This window comes from Mus caroli, chromosome 1 (assembly GCF_900094665.2).
Source record: "Mus caroli chromosome 1, CAROLI_EIJ_v1.1, whole genome shotgun sequence".
Classification (NCBI taxonomy): Eukaryota; Metazoa; Chordata; class Mammalia; order Rodentia; family Muridae; genus Mus; species Mus caroli.
In genome coordinates this window covers 127,862,543-127,880,528 of record NC_034570.1, presented here as the reverse complement: position 1 = coordinate 127,880,528, position 17,986 = coordinate 127,862,543, and the positions used below count along the sequence as shown (strand labels likewise).

The window sequence follows — 17,986 nt, the reverse complement described above, 5'->3', positions numbered from 1 at the left end:
TTGTAACCCTGTGGCGAGTGCTCCTCACGGGGTAAAGAGACTGTTGTTAGTCACTCCTCACAGAGCCCCTGGGTCAGGTGCTACAGGGGTCCATACTCAGCACTATCCTTGGCTCAGGCCTTTGCTGCTTTCTTCTCCAGGGCAGAGAAAATCCACCACATGTGCCCAACCAGGCTTGCCTTGGGCATGAGACCATAGCCAGGAAACACGAATCTGTGTTTTTCAGTAAACAACTTCTACTTCTACTTCTACTTCCCCTCTACCCCCTGCTGCCCTCCCCTCTGGGCAGCTGCCCCCAGTCTGCCTTCTCCCCAGGGCAGCTCTCATATTCATCACTGGTTTTCATGATTACTCACGCTCTCTGAACCCTGAGATGTACCCACTGGGCCTGGCCTCAACCATCTGGGCTTGGTCCTGCTGGTCTTCCAGGGAAGGAGGCGGCAGCGCCTTTGGCTAACCAGGAGGTAGGCGCAGCTCACCAACACCATGTGCGTGGAGGAACTTTAGGAGAAAGCCCAAGTCTAGAAACTGAGGTGCCCACAAAGAGGTTAGACAGCTTTACTCTGCAGCCTCTTTTCCCAGCTTGTTGCTGGCATGAGAGATAGTCTCTAAAAAACTGTTGTGCCTTTTTTGTGTGTGTGTGTGTGTGTGTGTGTGTGTGTGTGTGTGTGTGTGTCTGTATGCATGAGTGTATACATGGGGGGGGGGAGCCTGTGTGTTACAGCACGAGTGTGATCAGAAGACAGCTTGGGGAGGTAGGTTCGTTCTTTCTACTGTGTAGATTGGGGCTTGAACTCAGATCCACAGGCTTAATAACAAGCACTTTTACCTACTGAGTCATCTCAGCAGCCCAAGGAAAAAACTTCTTGGCGGGAACAGACTAGACATGAATCCCAGTCCCCGCACGTTTGATTTAATGGATAGGGTTTTGCAGGACGAAGTCAGGTGAGGAAGATTAACTCTAGGCCCTTTCCCCTCACAAAAATGTAATCTGGCTACACCCTCCCTCTCTAGCGTAAACCCCTACTCTGTGAGACCTGGATTGGGATGGAAAGTGGAAACCATCTAGCCCTCCATCCCACTTCCTATTCCCTGCCGGGTGGCTCTGTATATGAAAGGAAATGACCCAGGTGGGGTCCTGTGGCTCCCAGAATAGAGCCATGGGATCCATTACTGACGATGCCTCTTTCGCTCTCAGATGTGTCTAGGTTTGGATCATAAATGATGTTAGCATCCTACTTCCAATCAATGTCAATCTGGATGCACACACAGCTGCCGTTCTGTGCTCTGGCCCTGTAATGACAGAGACAGCTACCACACTGTTCCAAAGAAGAGACATCCCAGATCTCCCTCCAGTCTCTCCACGTGGAGACCTGTACTGTATCTCCTGACACATCCTCCCTTTTCTGTCCCTAGTGCCAATAACTATGTCACTCAGTGGCAGGACTCTTGCCTAATGAGGGTGAGAGATCTTACACCCCCCTTAAAATAAAACAATCGCCATCTAGCTCCTTCATGAATACAACAGCCCCCTGTGGAGTCCCTGTGGCTTGATAAGCCTTCCCCCTCTGTGACTCATACAGTCCTGCCAAATCAGACTGATGCCCAAAGCCTTTAGGATCAGGCCACAGCCTGCCAGTGTCTTCCTGCATGTCTCAGTATACTTGCTTTTTTATCCTCTTCTGGGCTGGCTCATCCTCTCTGCTCTGCCATTCCTTTTGACCTTTAACCCCTTCCTAGACCCGACCTGAACTGTCGCTCCCTCTGCAGGCCTTTTCCCACCGCATGAACAGCTCCTCCTTCTAAGCGCTAAGTGGACGTGGTTTTAAACCTGTACCACGGTTTGACTGATGGCAGGCTGGCCATTGCACACATGGCCTGTGTCTCTCCCCTCCTCGGGAAAGGATCTGAGGTCAAGAATGCATATCTTGCAATGCAGAGTAAGCCAGTGCCTGTTGCACAGAGAGGTCCCCCCGAGAGTGGAATGGGAAGGAACAAAGCTTAGACATCCTGCACCCCTTTAGCCACCAACCCTTTCCCATCCGTTCACAAGAACTCTCAGAGTTACTCATGATTTAGAATAGCAAATCTGTTAGATTGTTAGGGGCCATTTTGTGTCATCTTTTGTCTAGAGGTGATAACCCTGTTTGACTTATCAGCTAGATTTTGAAGTATGGGGGAGGAGGAGGAGGGTTAACCCAGGGGTCTGGCCCCCTTCCAGCAGGGCCACCTGATGGCACCTTCCCTCTCTAGCTTAGACCCTTTCCACACGGCTCCATGAGGCCTGGACCAGGACAGAAGTGTCACTCCAGGTGACACGTCTAGTCCTTTATCCTAGGAGGCTAATTAGTCCAAGAACTGTGGTGCCAATTCTTGATCGGGCACCAGGGGAAGCTTCCTCAACCTTCAGACCCCCTCGAGTGCTACACAGCAGAGCAGATTAGAGAAGGAAGCCGAGGCGTTGCCCTCCCTCAGAAACCCTCATGCCTGGTCTGTCTCCCCACCCTCCACCCCCCTCTAAAAACTAGAAAAGAAAACGCCTGGTGAGAATCGAGAACAGGTTAGGGCTCTACGGCACCCACTGCCCCTTGCACCCCATCTCAGAGTCCCACTCCCTCCCCCTAGATACTAGGTCAAGCACCCAGAAATGATGAGCCACCAACTCTGAGTGGCCGCAGGTCTCTCAGCCCTAAGGACATCTCACAATACCCAGTTGTGCCCTTCCCTTTGGGTCAGCCCCAACTTGGAAGGTAACATCACCACCACAGAGGCCTGCCCCTCCCAGCCCCACACTCTTCTCACCCCAAAGTCGGCCTAGGGTGGCAGGAAGGGAGGGAGGTGCTGGGCACCGGCTGTGAAAAGCAAACCCCTCCTGCTCAGAGAGAGCCGCCCTGAGCCAGGGTGCACGCCGGCCCGGTGACCCCAGCCATGCAGTCCACCGAGCCCTGGAGTCCTAGCTGGGGCACGATGTCCTGGGACTATTCGGGTTCGGGCTCCCTGGACCAAGTGGAGCTGTGCCCTGCCTGGAACCTGCCTTACGGCCACGCCATCATCCCAGCGCTCTACCTGGCGGCCTTCGCCGTGGGCCTGCCGGGCAACGCCTTCGTGGTGTGGCTGCTGAGCCGGCAGCGCGGGCCGCGGCGGCTGGTGGACACCTTCGTGCTGCACTTGGCGGCCGCCGACCTGGGCTTCGTGCTCACGCTGCCGCTGTGGGCCACGGCGGAGGCGCGCGGCGGCCTCTGGCCCTTCGGCGACGGCCTGTGCAAAGTCAGCAGCTTCGCGCTGGCGGTCACGCGCTGCGCGGGCGCGCTGCTGCTGGCGGGCATGAGCGTGGACCGCTACCTGGCGGTGGGCCGACCGCTGAGCGCGCGCCCGCTGCGGAGCGCGCACTGTGTGCGAGCCGCGTGCGGCGCCGCCTGGGCTGCGGCGTTCCTGGCGGGTTTGCCCGCCTTGCTCTACCGGGGACTGCAGCCGAGCCTGGACGGCGCGGGCAGCCAGTGCGCCGAGGAGCCCTGGGATGCGCTCCAGGGTGTCGGGCTGCTGCTGCTGCTACTGACCTTCGCGCTGCCGCTGGCTGTCACCCTGATCTGCTACTGGCGCGTGTCGCGCCGCCTGCCGCGCGTCGGTAGGGCCCGGAGCAACTCGCTGCGCATCATCTTCACCGTGGAGAGCGTCTTCGTGGGCTGCTGGCTGCCCTTCGGCGTCCTGCGCTCCCTCTTCCACCTGGCGCGGCTCCAGGCGCTGCCGCTGCCCTGCTCTCTGCTGCTGGCGCTGCGCTGGGGTCTGACTGTCACCACCTGCCTGGCTTTCGTCAATAGCAGTGCGAACCCTGTTATCTACCTCCTGTTGGATCGCTCGTTCCGCGCCCGGGCCCGGTTCGGGCTGTGCACGCGCGCCGGGCGCCAGGTGCGCAGGATCAGCTCGGCCTCCTCGCTCTCCAGGGACGACAGTTCGGTGTTCTGGGGCCGGTCCCCGAAGGTGAACTCTGCCTCGGCCACTTGGTAGCCTCCCCGGGATGGCGCAGGTGGAACGGCGCTTCAAAGAGAGGAACCATGTGCTTGCAGATGCGCCAGGGGACTGCCCATCGGTTTTCTCAGAGCTGGCTGTTGGGACTGGCTGTTCTCACAAACCGACGGGGAAGGATGGGCTATTATCTTAGTTTTCTCCAGGGCAAGAAAAGCTGTAGACACTCACCTGGAGAAGCAGGTTCACCTAGTAGATGGGAGGAAAGTGGGTTCTGTTCTCTGCTTCATTCTGTGTAATTCAGCCCAAATATCCAAACCAGACTCTCAAAAGTCCTTCTTGCTCCTGACTGTTCTTGCCCCTACAAAAGCCATTGTCTTTTGAGGAATTTCTTCTCCTGGTCAGCCCTCTAGCAACACGATCTCAAACACCTCTCCCTTCCCCTCCCCTACCTCTTCCCCCCTTCCCCTTCCCCTCCCCCCCTCTCTCCCTTTTCACCTCCCCTCCCCCTCCTCCTCCCCTTTCCTCCTCCCCCTCTATCCCCTCTCCCTTTCCATTCCCCTATCCCCTCCCTCTTCCCTTTTCCCTCCCCTTCTATCCCCCCCCTTCTCTCCCATCATCACTATGTTATCTACATTGTTTCTCATCCCCAATTCGGATTTTCGTTTTCAAAGGCTCACGAAAGACATGGAAACCAACCCTAGTGTGAACTGCTCAGTTTGGTCCTTCCCACCCATTGCCTCACCCTGGTGTGGCAACCCTTCTCCCATCTAGAGACACCTGTGGGACTCGCCCTGAAAGTAGTTCTGGCCTTCCTTCTGAATGCTGGCATCTGAAATTTTTCCGTGGGTGTTCAGATTCTCCCTCACTTAGCCGGGGACCCCAGGTTTTTCTGTGAGCACACATCTCAATAAAAACTTTTGTTGACCCTAGTTGGCAACCATGTCTTGATTTGAACATCGAGAGCGAGATGGGTGTCAGAAGGGTGTGTTACACAGTCAGACAAAACTCAGCTCAGTAGTTCAGGCCCTTCGGGGTGATGGTTTGTGTGACCCTGGTACTGGGAGTGCCAGCTGCACCTGTGAGTGTGGTACTCTCAGAGGGCAGAGGATGACTTAGTCTCATTCTTTTAAAGGACATCGCACATCGAGATAGTGACAAGATGAAAGGAAAAAATGAGGAAGATGTACAGCATCTGCCTGCCAGGTGTCATTTCAAAGAAGAGATGTGTAATTTTGATTTTTAAATGTGGTCCAGGCTCCCCCCCCCCGAACCCCCACACTCTGGGAGCTTTTCCAGTACAAATGTTTAAAATTAACCGTTTCAGTCTCTGGTTTATCCTTTGAGGCTTCCGGAAGGCTTAGAAAGTAAATGTTTTTACTTGAGAGGATTTGGCCTACAAACATTTTGATCAGTGAGGGAAAGAAATTCCCTGATTGGGCCGAGAACCAAGACCCAGACCGTGGAGTTAGCAGCACAGACTGATGTTCAGTGCCAGGTTGGGTCTGAAGGAGGGCATTCTCTCGGGCTATTTAACCTCCTCACCTCCTCTCTCCTCATCTAGCTCCACTGCATTCTCGAGAGCATCCGAGACCACTGGTTGGAGTGTATTTAGCATCACAGCCCACCTTGACCTCATCTTGTAGCTGCTCAAAAAAGAACATCTCTGCTAGGCGTGGTGGCGCACGCCTTTAATCCCAGAACTTGGGAGGCAGGCAGATTTCTGAGTTCGAGGCGAGCCTGGTCTGCAGAGTGAGTTCCAGGACATCCAGAGCTTTACAGAGAAACCCTGTCTCGAAAAACAAAAACATATATATGCATATATATATGATATATATATATATATATATATATATATATATATATGCTCTGGGAGCAACAAGGCTTGCAGCCCAAGGGTCACCTGAGCCAGCAAGAGGTACCTCAGGTGCTTTCAAGTCCAAGAGCCCATCTATAGCATAGTCCTTCCTTTCCTTATCAGTGCTGCCTGGGGTGAAGGGACAGGAGTGTTGACCTCCATCAAGGTATGTGTGGTGAGACCAAAGCTTACAGAGCTGGTATTGCTCTAGGCTGCTAGGACAGAGCTCCCCTCCAAGTTCATCTCCACGATCTCAGCTGAGTGAGCTCCCTGAAGACAGACAGAGACAGACAGAGAGATAGGCAGGCAGACAGACAGCTTCCCTAACCCATGGGAAGTTTTCATGTCCCCTCCTGCAGCACTTACTGAAAGCTGACATTTCCGCCCCAGCATAGAGCTCTGCACAGTGTGAAGAACATCTCCCTGTCTTGGAGTGTGGCACTCAACTGGACTCTGGTGCACTCCTTGGAGTGATTGCCCATCACTCTGAGGAAAATGAGGGCGGGAGTCGAAGTGTGGATGCAGGAGCTAAGAATGGTTTGTGAAGGAAGAGCAAACTGAAATGGTTTAGCAAGCAGTTGCTGATATTCATCAAGAACTTCAGAGTCGTGCATGGCCCCTGCCCTCGAATGCCTACCATACTCCTTTACCTTATCGTCTTTTACCACAGCTCCCTCCTAACTCAATCATCCTAAACCACGGGAGTTGGGTTGCTGAGAAAGAGGAGTTTGTAAAGAGTTACACCCAGAAGGAAAACCCCTAACTGCCCAGGTGCAATGCTGTGGTTTCAGGGCCAGGATAGACTAAAATGCAGAATTTAATATCATTCAGGGAGAAGTCAGGAAGTGTTGATGGTAGTTTCCAAGAGGGAGAAAGTAAAATTTCAGAAGTTAAAATACCCTCCTCACGCTGTGATTCGAAGGATGTAAACTTGTGCGTTTGGTTCTGTCGAAGGGAAGCATACGTGTCTCTTAGGTAAGGTTTTACTGCTGTGATTGAACACTATAACCAGCCTGGGGAGGAAAGGGTTTGTGTCAGCTTACAGTTCCACATCGCAGTCCCTCACTGAGTCAGGGCCTGAGCTCCTGTGCATGAACCGCGCTGCTCACTGGTTTGCTCCTTGCTAGTTTGGTCCTAGTTTGGTGTCTTGCTCAGGCTAATTTCTTATACGATTCAGGACCACCTGCCTAGAGGTATCACCACCTTCGATGGGCTGTGCCTGAAACATCACCACTGATTAAGAAAAAACATCACCCCCACAAGCTTCAGACATGTCAATTGAGTGGAGGTATTTTCTTAATTAAGATTCTTTTGTCCAGGGCTGGAGAGATGTCCCCCCGCCTGAACCTCCCTCCCAGTTTCTAAGAGCATTGACTGCTCTTCCATAGGTCCTGAGTTCAATTCCCATCGATCACATGGTAACTCAACAACCATCTCTAACAGGATCTGATGCCGTCCTCTTGTGTGTCTGAAGACAGCAACAGTGTACTCACATATATTAAATAANTTTTTTTTAAATATTAAAGAAAAGTTTTGTCCTAAATGACGGTAGCTCATATCAAGTTGCTATAAAATTAGCCAGCACCATCTTCTTTGGATCAACACTATTTTTTTGTTATTTCTTATCCCTCACAGTTTGGGCACAAAAGGTAATATCCTTTCTCATGCTGCTCACTAAGAGAATAGCAGCCATTTTACTTGTTTGCTTATTTGTCTCTCTCTTTACAGGCAATTTTGTTATTTGATTTTAGGCTGTGTCTCCAGTGTCTGGAGCAGTGTCTCCACACAGCCGGGGTTAACTTCTGCTACATGAACTACTACAAGGTCTGTGTCCTCATGCAAGACACTGTGAAGGGGGAAAGAAATGGCACTGCAGTCTATGTACAATAATAGTTACACTTTATTAAAGGGCACAGAGGGAGGCTAGAAGAAAATGCAATAACTGTGAACAACGGTCATATTAGAATGACAGAATTACAGCGCCTTTCCCCTGCATTCCTTCTGGAAAATGTTTATAAGCATTTCAAGGGCCGTTAGCAATATATGGATGCGCCCAATAGAAGGAAGCTAAATTTAGAGTGGGACCTGCCCCCACCCCCACCCCCAATCACGTTCAGTTGCCTGTCCCTGGGCCCCTCATCCGGGCTTCTGAGCTGAAGCTGGGACTGATCATATCTGCTTTGTTGTGTCGCAGATCAAAGGAAATGATGTTCTTGAAAGGACTTTGTGAGTGGTGGTATTTCAGACAGATGTGTCCCAAGAGCTCGTCCCGGGGTGAGCATGTTCCAGGCCCTCATCTTCTTCCCCATCTTTTTTACTGTAGAGAGACCTGTGGGGCTGCCCTGGGATTGAAAAGGTCAACATCTGGCCTGAGGCTCTAACTCAGCAACAGAGCACTTATACCTAGCAGGTAAGAAAGCTAGGTTTGGGGGTGGGATGGGATGGGGTGAGGACAGGGCAGGGAGGGGAAAGGGAAGAGAAGAGAGGGAAACTCCACCTCCAGGCAGAGTCTGGCATATGGCCTTTTGCCTATTGTGACTAATTCTGACCTTTCTCCTCCCCTCCCTCGACCCCACGGGTCTGTTCTCAGGGCATGGTGTGGGAACTGGGGCCCAGACTGATGAGTGATCTGGGGAGTTCAGAAGGCTGGCAGAACCAGGGTGTATGCTGGTGGTGTATGATATGACTCAGCTCCTCTCTCCACTGAGGGCACCCTGGACACTAGGATGTCTGCTCACTTGTGGGATTTTATCAGGTCTAAGGATCTGTTCTCCCTTGGCTAAGGAGCCTGCAGGAAACCACTAACCTCCCCACCTCACTCTCACACTGGGCAACCGAGGCAGTGGTTGCTGGTGACTGGGAGGGAGAGAGCGAAGGGGGAGAGTACGCTCTCTCTCAATTATTTCTTCAAGATCAGAAAGAGTCCACATTTGTGTCACTCCACTTGAGACATGTGCTTACAAAAATGGCACACGATCGCAGCACTGCCGTCTCATTTTTTCCATTAAAACCAAACCCAAAAATCTCACAGGTGTGCCCTCCACTTCTGGATTATACTTCACTCCAGATGGAGTCAACGTGACAACCAAGGAGAGCCGGCACAGAACTCATGCCTGGTACTGAGAACATGGTCAAAGCCCAAGGCTGGGTACGTCACAGATGTACCGACTGATATCTACTGATGCGCTGCTAAGAGGTCAGGTTGTCAAAATCTCTCCTAAATATTTAGGTTTATGTTCATGAATTTGTGATGCTTTCATCTTTGACAGGAAACTTCTTGTTGCGGTGGGGAGCAGTTAATGCTGGGTCATCACTTTTCAAAGTGCTGAGAAAACAAATCAAAACACCAGATAGAGCAAGCCTTGGCTACACCTTATGTGTATGTGTGTGTGTGTGTGTGTGTATTGTAATGCAATGTAACTTCAAAGGCATGTTTTAAAACAATATTTAAGGATACAATGAAACAAAGCATACTGTTACATAAGAAAAGCAAACTACAGAGCAAACATGGGTCTCATAACTAAAATCCCAGCAGTCAGACGAGGCAGAAAAATCATAATTTCAAGGCTAGCCTGGGTAATAATGTGCATTGCATATAGTAACAGGGTCAAAACTGTAGCTTGATGGTAGAGAAACTAGCAAGGGTGAAGGCCTTGGTCCAAAGCCTAGTGTTGTTTTACACACACACACACACACACACACACACTTTTTTAATTATAGAAATTATTATTGTACTATTAACAAATAAGTACTGAATACCAAGCTTGAGGCAGAAACTACACATTCTTGTGAAAACAGACTCACAACAGTCTATATAAATTTGTACCAACTTATGTAGAAAAAGAATTACAAGTTAGTTCTTTTCTATAGTTAAATTACTATATATTTGAGCTACATATGTGCATGTGTGTACTTTTATGTATATGTAAATATACTCAGGGCTGGATCGATGTCTCAGCAGTTAAGAGCATTTGCTTCTCTTGCAGAGTTTGGATCCCAGTACCCACATCAGACAGCTCACAGCTGCTTTTCCAATTCCCTCCTCTGGCCTCTGTGGGCACCCACACACATGTGATGTACACACAGATACAGACACAAACACACAAGTTAAAATAAACCTTAAGTAAGGTTGGGGAGGCTTGCTCTGGAGCCTACTTGGTGTCTACGGATGGGTGTGGCAGCCTGGGGCAAAGCTAGTTTAGTAGCAACTACCTCCCCTTCCCCCATCCCCCGAAGTGGCACTTCTTCTCCAGCAGCTGTCAACTGCCAATAGCTCCTCGGTTAGAGGCGTAGCCACTGGAGGCCCTAGCCCTCCACGCTGGAATCTTTAACTGACTACTAGATTGTGGGTGGGTAACCACAGCTGTCACCATTTGTGTATGCCACAGCTATGCCATGGCCAGAGGACCTTGGGTCCCAGCACTCTCCCTGTCCTCTGGCTCCTATGTTCCCCACCCTTAGTGTTCTGTGGTCCTTACTGAAGAGGGTTGAAATCTAAGGCCAAGTACTCAGGCATTTATTCTCAGGACAGTTTTTGTTTTGATTTCCCCCTCAAGACAGGGTTTCTCTGTGTAGCCCAGGCTGTCCAGCCACTTATCATGTAGCCCAGGCTGTCCTTCAAGTCATGATCCTTCTGCCTCAGCTTCCCTGGGATTTTACTCATAGAATTTAACCTAATAATTCAGGATAAGCATCCTTACACAAAAATTATTTATGCCCAGAAGGCAGGATGAGGCCAGAGGATCCCTCTGAGTGGCCTTAAATAGTAAGACCCTGTTTGGGGAGAGACAGTTTATATTCAATCCTGGACAAATTGCTAAAAGTAAAATTTTTAATTTCTTTATTTTTAAGTCTTTTTACATAATTCGACGTTGAGCTCAAGGTCCTCGGCTTCCCATGAGCCTGGGTTTTAGGGGTGAACCCCGACACCTGACCCTTAAAACAAACGTACTCATTTGAGATCCTGAACAGCCTGAGATTTGTGTGGGGGCTGTGGTTTGACCCAGAGAGATGTGACAGACAGGGATGATTCATAATAGCGTTCCTGATTCTCCTCCATGATGCGGACATTTCCCATCTCCATTCTCCACGCCTACCCCAACAAATCTAAAATATTCCAGCCCGTCTAGCTGGGGACCCCCTACTCTAGAGTTTAGGATCTTGAAGTCACGGCACAGTGTGACTAGCTTACCATCAAGGTCAACCCTCTCTCCTCTTTCCTTTAAACAAAACCTTGTTCTTTACATAACTCAGTGTCCCCAATCCTCTCAAGTCTCCACCTCTAAAATTATTATTACTACAAATAAAGTAGTATTTGTGAAATGACTAAAGATCCTCTCTGCTCTAATAACAAGAATTTCCCCATTTGTACATCTGTACAAACCTTCTCCGGTGTGGTTACATGTTACATCAATGTAATGTTCTCTCTCTCTCTCTCTCTCTCTCTCTCTCTCTCTCTCTCTCTCTCTCCCTTAGGCTTATTTTATTATTTTATGTGTATGGGGTTTTATCTACATGTACGTGTATCTACCATGTGTGGGCTTCGTGCCTGTGGAGTTCAGAATTGGGCATCAGATCCCCTGGCACTAGAGTTACACATGGACGTGACCTGCTGTGTGGGTGCTGGGAATTGAACCCAGGTCCTCTGCAAAGCAGCCAGTGCTCTTAATCTCTGAGCCACCTTTCCAGCCCCAATGTTCAGCTCATTCTTTTGCACAGCACTCTATACATTTTTTTTCTGTATCAATATCACAAGTCAGAACTGTCACTTTGAAAGCTTTGTTCTGTGGATAGACCATAGTATGACCAACCTTCCCCCCCCTTTTCTGGACATTGAAATTGTTCCGGAGATGTTGCTCTTATAACCATGCTGGCTTGAGTATCTTTCCCTTCCAGTTGAGGAATGGCTTGGATCATTTGTGTCAAAAGTGACCAGACACCTGTTGCCTGCCCCTGGCCTGCCCTCTTCCCCTTTGCTGGTCTGTCTGACCATATCACACAGAAGACAGACTGTCAACAGCAGTGACTGTGGACTGGTGAAAATACCTCACAAAAGCACTCTGAAAAGCAGCATAACATGCTAATGAAAGCGGGGGCAACATCCACAGCTTCTGCTGCCACTGCCTGGGTCCTCTTCTGTCTCACAAACTTCATTTGTACATCAGGGATAGCTTCTATTGTATAGGGTAGATGAAACAGTTAAATGTGTTGGTATGTGGAGAATTTAGAATTATCCCGGACATAGTAAGCATTGTACGTGCTATAATTACAGTAGAAAAATAAACAACAGAGTAATGAGCGGCATTGAATGCTTCCTTGTTCTGGATCGCGCCTCTCAAATTCACGGAGTGAATGTAACTCTTATTTCATGATTCCACGTTCTACAAAACAACAGTTGATAACTGAGTCTCCATCCATTCACAAAAAGACAGAAAATGCAGAATCAGTGGTACTGAAGAGGGGAATAATAATAATAATAAATCCCACTGAAGCTAAAACTTACAAGCTGAATTCTGTGCTGTGAATTGGTCTCTTGTGTGTTCACTGAGTTTCTGGTGACAGGTCAATGTGTCCCAGGGATAGGAGCCCATGGTTAGAGCATGGACACTTTGTCTCCCTGCTCAGACTTTCCTTCCTGGGGCTGGAGAGACAGCTCAGAGGTTAAGAGCGTGATGGCACACACCTTTAATCCCAGCACTTGGGAGGCGGATTTCTGAGTTCAAGGCCAGCCTGGTCTACAAAGTGAGTTCCAGGACAGCAAGGGCTATACAGAGAAACCCTGTCTCAAAGAACAAAAAACAAAACAAAAAAAACCCAAATAACAAAAAAAAAACAAAAAACAAAACAAAACAACAAAAAAAAGAGCGCTCACTGCTCTTGCAGAAAACCTAGGTTCAATCCCAGAACCCACATGGCTGCTCATGGCGGCTCTGTGATGCTAGTGCTGGGACATCGGCCACCCTCTTCTGGCCTCCACAGGTATTAGGCACCCATGTACATAAAGTAAAATTAAATTTTTATGATTTATTTGTTATTTATTTACTCACTTGCTTACTTAGTTATTCATATTTTGAGAAAAACTTTCTCTGTGTAGCCCCGACTGTCCTGGAACTTGCTCTGTAGACCAGGCTGGCCTCCAGCTCAGGGGTGCACTTACCCCTGCCTTCTGAGGGCTAGGATTAAAGGTGTACCCTATACTCTGCTTAAAGTTTACCTTCCAGAGCTCAGAAGGAACCCTGAGATGAGAGGACTTCCTCCACACGGACACCCCTATGAAGTGCCATACCCCACACTGACAAGCCTGTTCCCTCTGTCCCCGCAGCAGGGCAGATCAGAAGGCTTCTTAGGGTTGCATCAAAGCACTTCCTGAACTTCCATAGTTCAAAGACTCCAAACACCCCCTACCCATCACCCTTCTCCAGATGCATACTTACCATACTGCTCTTCTAAAAATCTCTTTTATTATTATTAAAAGAAAAGCATCAACAAGGAAATATAGGGGTGTCTTAGTAATCACTAAATCTACTGTTGGGGATGTAGTTCAGCGACCACAGTGCTTGTCTAGCATGCACAAAGCTCTGGATTTGAATCCCAGTACCATACAAACCAGGCATGCTTGGCTCACGCCCATAATCCAAGCACTGTGGAGGTATAGGCAGAAAGAACGGGAATTCAAAGTCGTCCTCAGCTACACAGCAAGTTTGAGGCCAGCCTGAGTGAGCTATGTAAGATCTCATCTCTCTCTCTCTCTCTCTCTCTCTCTCTCTCTCTCTCTCTCTCTCTCTCTCAAAAAAAGTTCTTTTCCCTAAGTCCACATGATGGGTGAAGAATTCATTAGACAGACTGAACTCTCCCCCCGCCCCCCACCCCAGTGCCCCATCTCTCCACCAGCTACTTCTCACTAGAACTCTTCAGTCCGTGTGGCTATGAGCAAATAGACACAATGCTCTGACCTAAGTGAATTAACAGAGGACTGGAGATGGACAGAGGTTGAGGTCAGAGCTCGGCGACAGAGGGAGAAGGAAGTCAGACATGGCCGATTTCCACTAGGTAGACAGCTAGCATCTGACCTCAGTGAAAACCCACCTTCCTCTTTTCTCATCGAGCGTAAGATGTCTTCAGAGCAGCCAGAGGACGGGAGGTATTAATTTGTCTCTGATGGCCCCAGCCGCAGCTCCTCAGCTCTGGCTCAGCCCCAGCACAGGAGGAGTTGGGCCTTTTGAAGCAGTTAGTCACTAAGCCACAGAAGTGCAAGATGGTCACTGGCAAACAGGTCTGGATCTTCAAAAATAGAAGCATGCAGAAATTGAAGTGTTGTTTTCATAAGAGTAAGCAGTGGGGAGGAAGAAAATGGGGTCTTTTTTTTTTAAGACCAAAGTGTAAGAAAACGTCGCTTTAAAAACCACTACCACTTACTGGATGTTTACTATGGCCAAAGCATAGTGCCAAGAAGTGTTTTCTCTGCATGGGTGCACTGTCACAGCCGTGAAGGTGGGAAGTGAGGGTCTACAAAGGAAGAAATTGAGGATCTCCTGTAGCTTTCTGCTGGGTAGGCAGGAGCTCTACCACTGAGCTATACTCCCAGCCCCAAGTACTTCTACTGTGTCTCCTAAATTACCCATTTAACATCATAGCCCCAAGTAATTCAGGCACTCCCTTAGGAGGAATCTGCTATTTCAGACCTTTTGAAAGTTTAATTGCTCTTAGTGATGTTGAATATGTGTATGTGTAAATATATATGAAGTTACTGTCTGGGCTGAGCTCCCACATTGGGCCAAGCAGACCAGACTAGTAGGGTCACTCGGTAACGTTCAATAGCATGGTACAAAATTTCTCAGGAAAAAATTAACAAGAGCTAAATCCTCAAAATGGATGCTTTTAACTAGCAAGATAAGTAAGCTCCATGGAGTTGTCCCTTAGGGAAAGTGACCACAGTAACTTGACAGCCAGTTGCTCTCAGCCCCTTTCTGCTTTCTTTTCCCTCTCTGCTGACAGACTCTCAGCTTACCAGGGTCTTACCTACATTCTAGAAGAAACATCTTCCCTCTTCATGAGCCACAATTAAGAATCCTCCAGGGCCTTAACTATATGTGTGGCCCTCTGTCTCTTAACCCCACCCCCCACCCCATGAGAATAAGCACCCTCAGGCTGGCACCAACATAACATGCTGGCCAAGGGCTGGTCATCAATCTGCAGCTCTGGCAGACCAGCTCCTGGGCCTGACGTAGAGATGAACTTTGTCTCACTCCATGGCCAGGGCAGAAGCAGCAAGACCAGATCAATGGGTCTCTAGACTGCATTGTAGCTGACTTCAAACAAGGTTTTCCCAAAGAACCCGGAAGGCCCCAAGGGGCCTGAAAAAGGCTTAGAGCAGAGCATCCTTGGGGTCCCGTTGTCCTGTCTTAGATTAACATCTATCTTTCCACTGCTGAATTTAATCTTATCTTAAGGGAGAAACAAAACAAAAATACAATTCACTCTTACCTTAAGTTTCAAATCTTCTTTAGGCCTCCAGAAATGAGAGAATGGTAGGAGCCATGGGGCTTGGTAGCAGGTGGTCCTCAGGGGACAGAGATTAGGTGGAAGCTTGGGCTCACAGCAAGAGAGGGGTCAGGTTTTGCCTTCCCGAGAGGAGTGATCCAAGTTTCTACCTGCATGGACCCAGGAAGTAAGGAAGTTGGGATAGACCCTGAGTCCTCTTCCTGTCCTCTACCCACCTCCTGGGGGATCTTTTAGACCTACAGAAGACCACTGATTCAGACTAATTGTGACCAGGACTAGTGGCGATTATCACCCCCTAATGGTCTCATTAAGATTAAGGTCTCATTAAGATTAAGGAGACACAGAAAGAAGTATGTCAGTGATCAGTGATCTACACAGAGTCCCAAGGATGCCAGTCTGTGACCCCTCACATCCCACAGAAGCCCAGAAAGATAGAACAGAAGGACCGGAGAGGAAAGCAAAGATGGAAATAGAAAGAGCGAAGAAAACATGAACGAGAAGAAAGACGCTGGAACTCAGGGAGGACTCAGAAAAATCTAGAAGCTAGACCAGAACTGATGACCATGGGGTGCTGGAGGAGTGGCCTGACTTGTGCATGTCTGGGGATGACCCCAGGGCTTGGCCTGTCTTGTCTAAAGCAGTTCTGCAAACTCAGGGTCTGGGCCCACTTTTGTTTCTCTTCCCTGTGGCAGTCAAGGGAAGGCTCTGGTTTGGCCCTGCACGTCAGTTCTATGCAGTTCATGGAGCTGTCTACTCTCCTGGAGCCCAGCCAGGACATCAAGAGTTCCAGTCACAGTTGCAGAGGCCACCAGGCAGTGCCTGCTGGCACCTGCCCCAGCTTGCAGGATGCGGTCAGGAGAGGAAGTAAGCCTTGGCCCAGTCATTCTAGGGTTTCCAGACATTGATAGGACAGTGTCTGGGTGGCTAACTGTGGCTTTTCTTCCCCTACCTAGTTCTTAGAGTCCAGGAAGAGACTACGTGAGCTGAGCTCCCTCTCTGCCAGGCCCCAGGATGGAAAGATTGGGCATTGCAGCTTCTGAAAGGCAAGATTGGAAGAGCCTGGGGGCCCCTCCCTCTGAAGGATGCCCCTGGGGTACGAACAACATGCCCAGCTTCCACAGGGCTGTGAGATCTCTCTCTCTCTCTACCTGCTTCTCCTGGATGGGCAAGAAGTCAGTTTCTGGTCTTGTCCTAGGAAGCCCATCTGCTAGAAGAAGGCTTTTTCCTCTTCAGCTGTCACAGGAAGAAGAGAAAAATGAGTGGAGCTTAGCTGACTCCACCACTCTGCACCTTCCATGAACTTCCAACTGGTCAGGGCTTGGGTTTCTGCTGCCAGAATTCCTGCTTCTCTAGCCCCTGCTTTGCCCATGCTCAAGAATCCCCGGTGCTAGGCTCCCAATGCCCCAGTGTGAGATGGAACAGCAGCACAGCCTAAGGGATAGACATTTATTCAAATGCTTGAGGGTTTTTGTTTGTTTGTTTGTTTTGTTGGTTTTGTTTTTAGATTAGGGTATCTTTATGTACCCCTGCTTGTCCTGAAACTGGATCTGTAGACCTGGCTGGCCCGAACTTGATCTGCCTGCCTCTGCCTCCCAAACACTGGGGTTAAAGGTTGTGAGCCATTGCCACCCATCTAGCCAATCTTTTTCATGAAAATTTGTATTTTTTAGCTTTTATTTTTAAAACAGAAGCTTTTTTTTTTTTGGTGATAACATTTGGGGTGACTACTGTTTAAGACAATGTGATGGTTTGTATAATCTTGGCCCAGGGAGTGGCACTATTAGGAGGTATGACCCTGATGGAGTAGGTATGTCACTGTGAGTATGGGCTTTAAGACCCTCATCCTAACTGCCTGGAAGCCAGTATTCTGCTAGCAGCCTCCAGATGAAGATGTAGAACTCTCAGCTCCTCCTGTGCCATGCCTGCCTGGATGCTGCCATGTTCCCGCCTTGATGATAATGGACTGAACCGCTGAACCTGTAAGCCAGCCCCAATTAAATGTTGTCCTTATAAGAGTTGCTTTGGTCATGGTGTCTGTTCACAGCAGTAAAACCCTAACTTAGACAGAAGTTAGTACTAGGGACTAGGGTATTTATGTAATACGCCTGGCCATGCTTTTGTTTGGAAGAATGTGGATTTTGGGACTTTGGATTTGGAAAGCCATGGAATGTTTCATGGGTTTATTGAGCCATGCTAGTAGGAATATGGAAGATTTTGTTGCTGTGAGTGATTTGACCTGTGCAGCCCAGGCCCAAGAGGTTTCAGGGAAAAACTTTCATATGTGGCCTAGAGACTGTTTTTTGTGGTATTTTGGTGAAGAATGTGGCTGCTTTTTGCCCTTGTCTGAAGAGTCTACCTGAGGCTAAGGTATTGACAAAGGAAGTCTCAGTACAGACAACTTGAATTTTATAATTTGTCATGATCTTGATCCCCCATTCTCCTTTGGGCTCATCTTGCCTCCCTTCCCCAACTCAAACCAAGCAAAGAATGAGTTACTAGACCATTAACAAAATACTAGGATGCTTGAGGACCAGAATTCTTACATGTTTTATTCTGACATATTTTATCCCTTAACCATTCGGTCTTTTTGACATCTAATGTTTTTCAGCAAGTACAGAGCTGTGGTAACAGGATCTCTGTCTTCACATTCTAAGTCACCTTAGT

At 49.0% G+C, this 17,986-nt stretch overlaps 1 protein-coding gene across 1 annotated transcript; it reads left to right on the top strand.

Annotated features, from left to right (window-relative positions):
- The first annotated feature begins 2,912 nt into the window (after positions 1-2,912).
- On the top strand, positions 2,913-4,889 carry Gpr25 (G protein-coupled receptor 25). Its single transcript, XM_021155457.2, has one exon. The coding sequence runs from the start codon at positions 2,929-2,931 to the stop codon at positions 4,003-4,005; it is 1,077 nt and encodes a 358-aa protein (XP_021011116.1). The 5' UTR covers positions 2,913-2,928; the 3' UTR covers positions 4,006-4,889.
- Positions 4,890-17,986: the final 13,097 nt, after the last annotated feature.

Bases quoted from the DNA above. Each gene is read 5' to 3' on its own strand.
- Gpr25 (XM_021155457.2), top strand. From the start codon at position 2,929: ATGCAGTCCACCGAGCCCTGGAGTCCTAGCTGGGGCACGATGTCCTGG.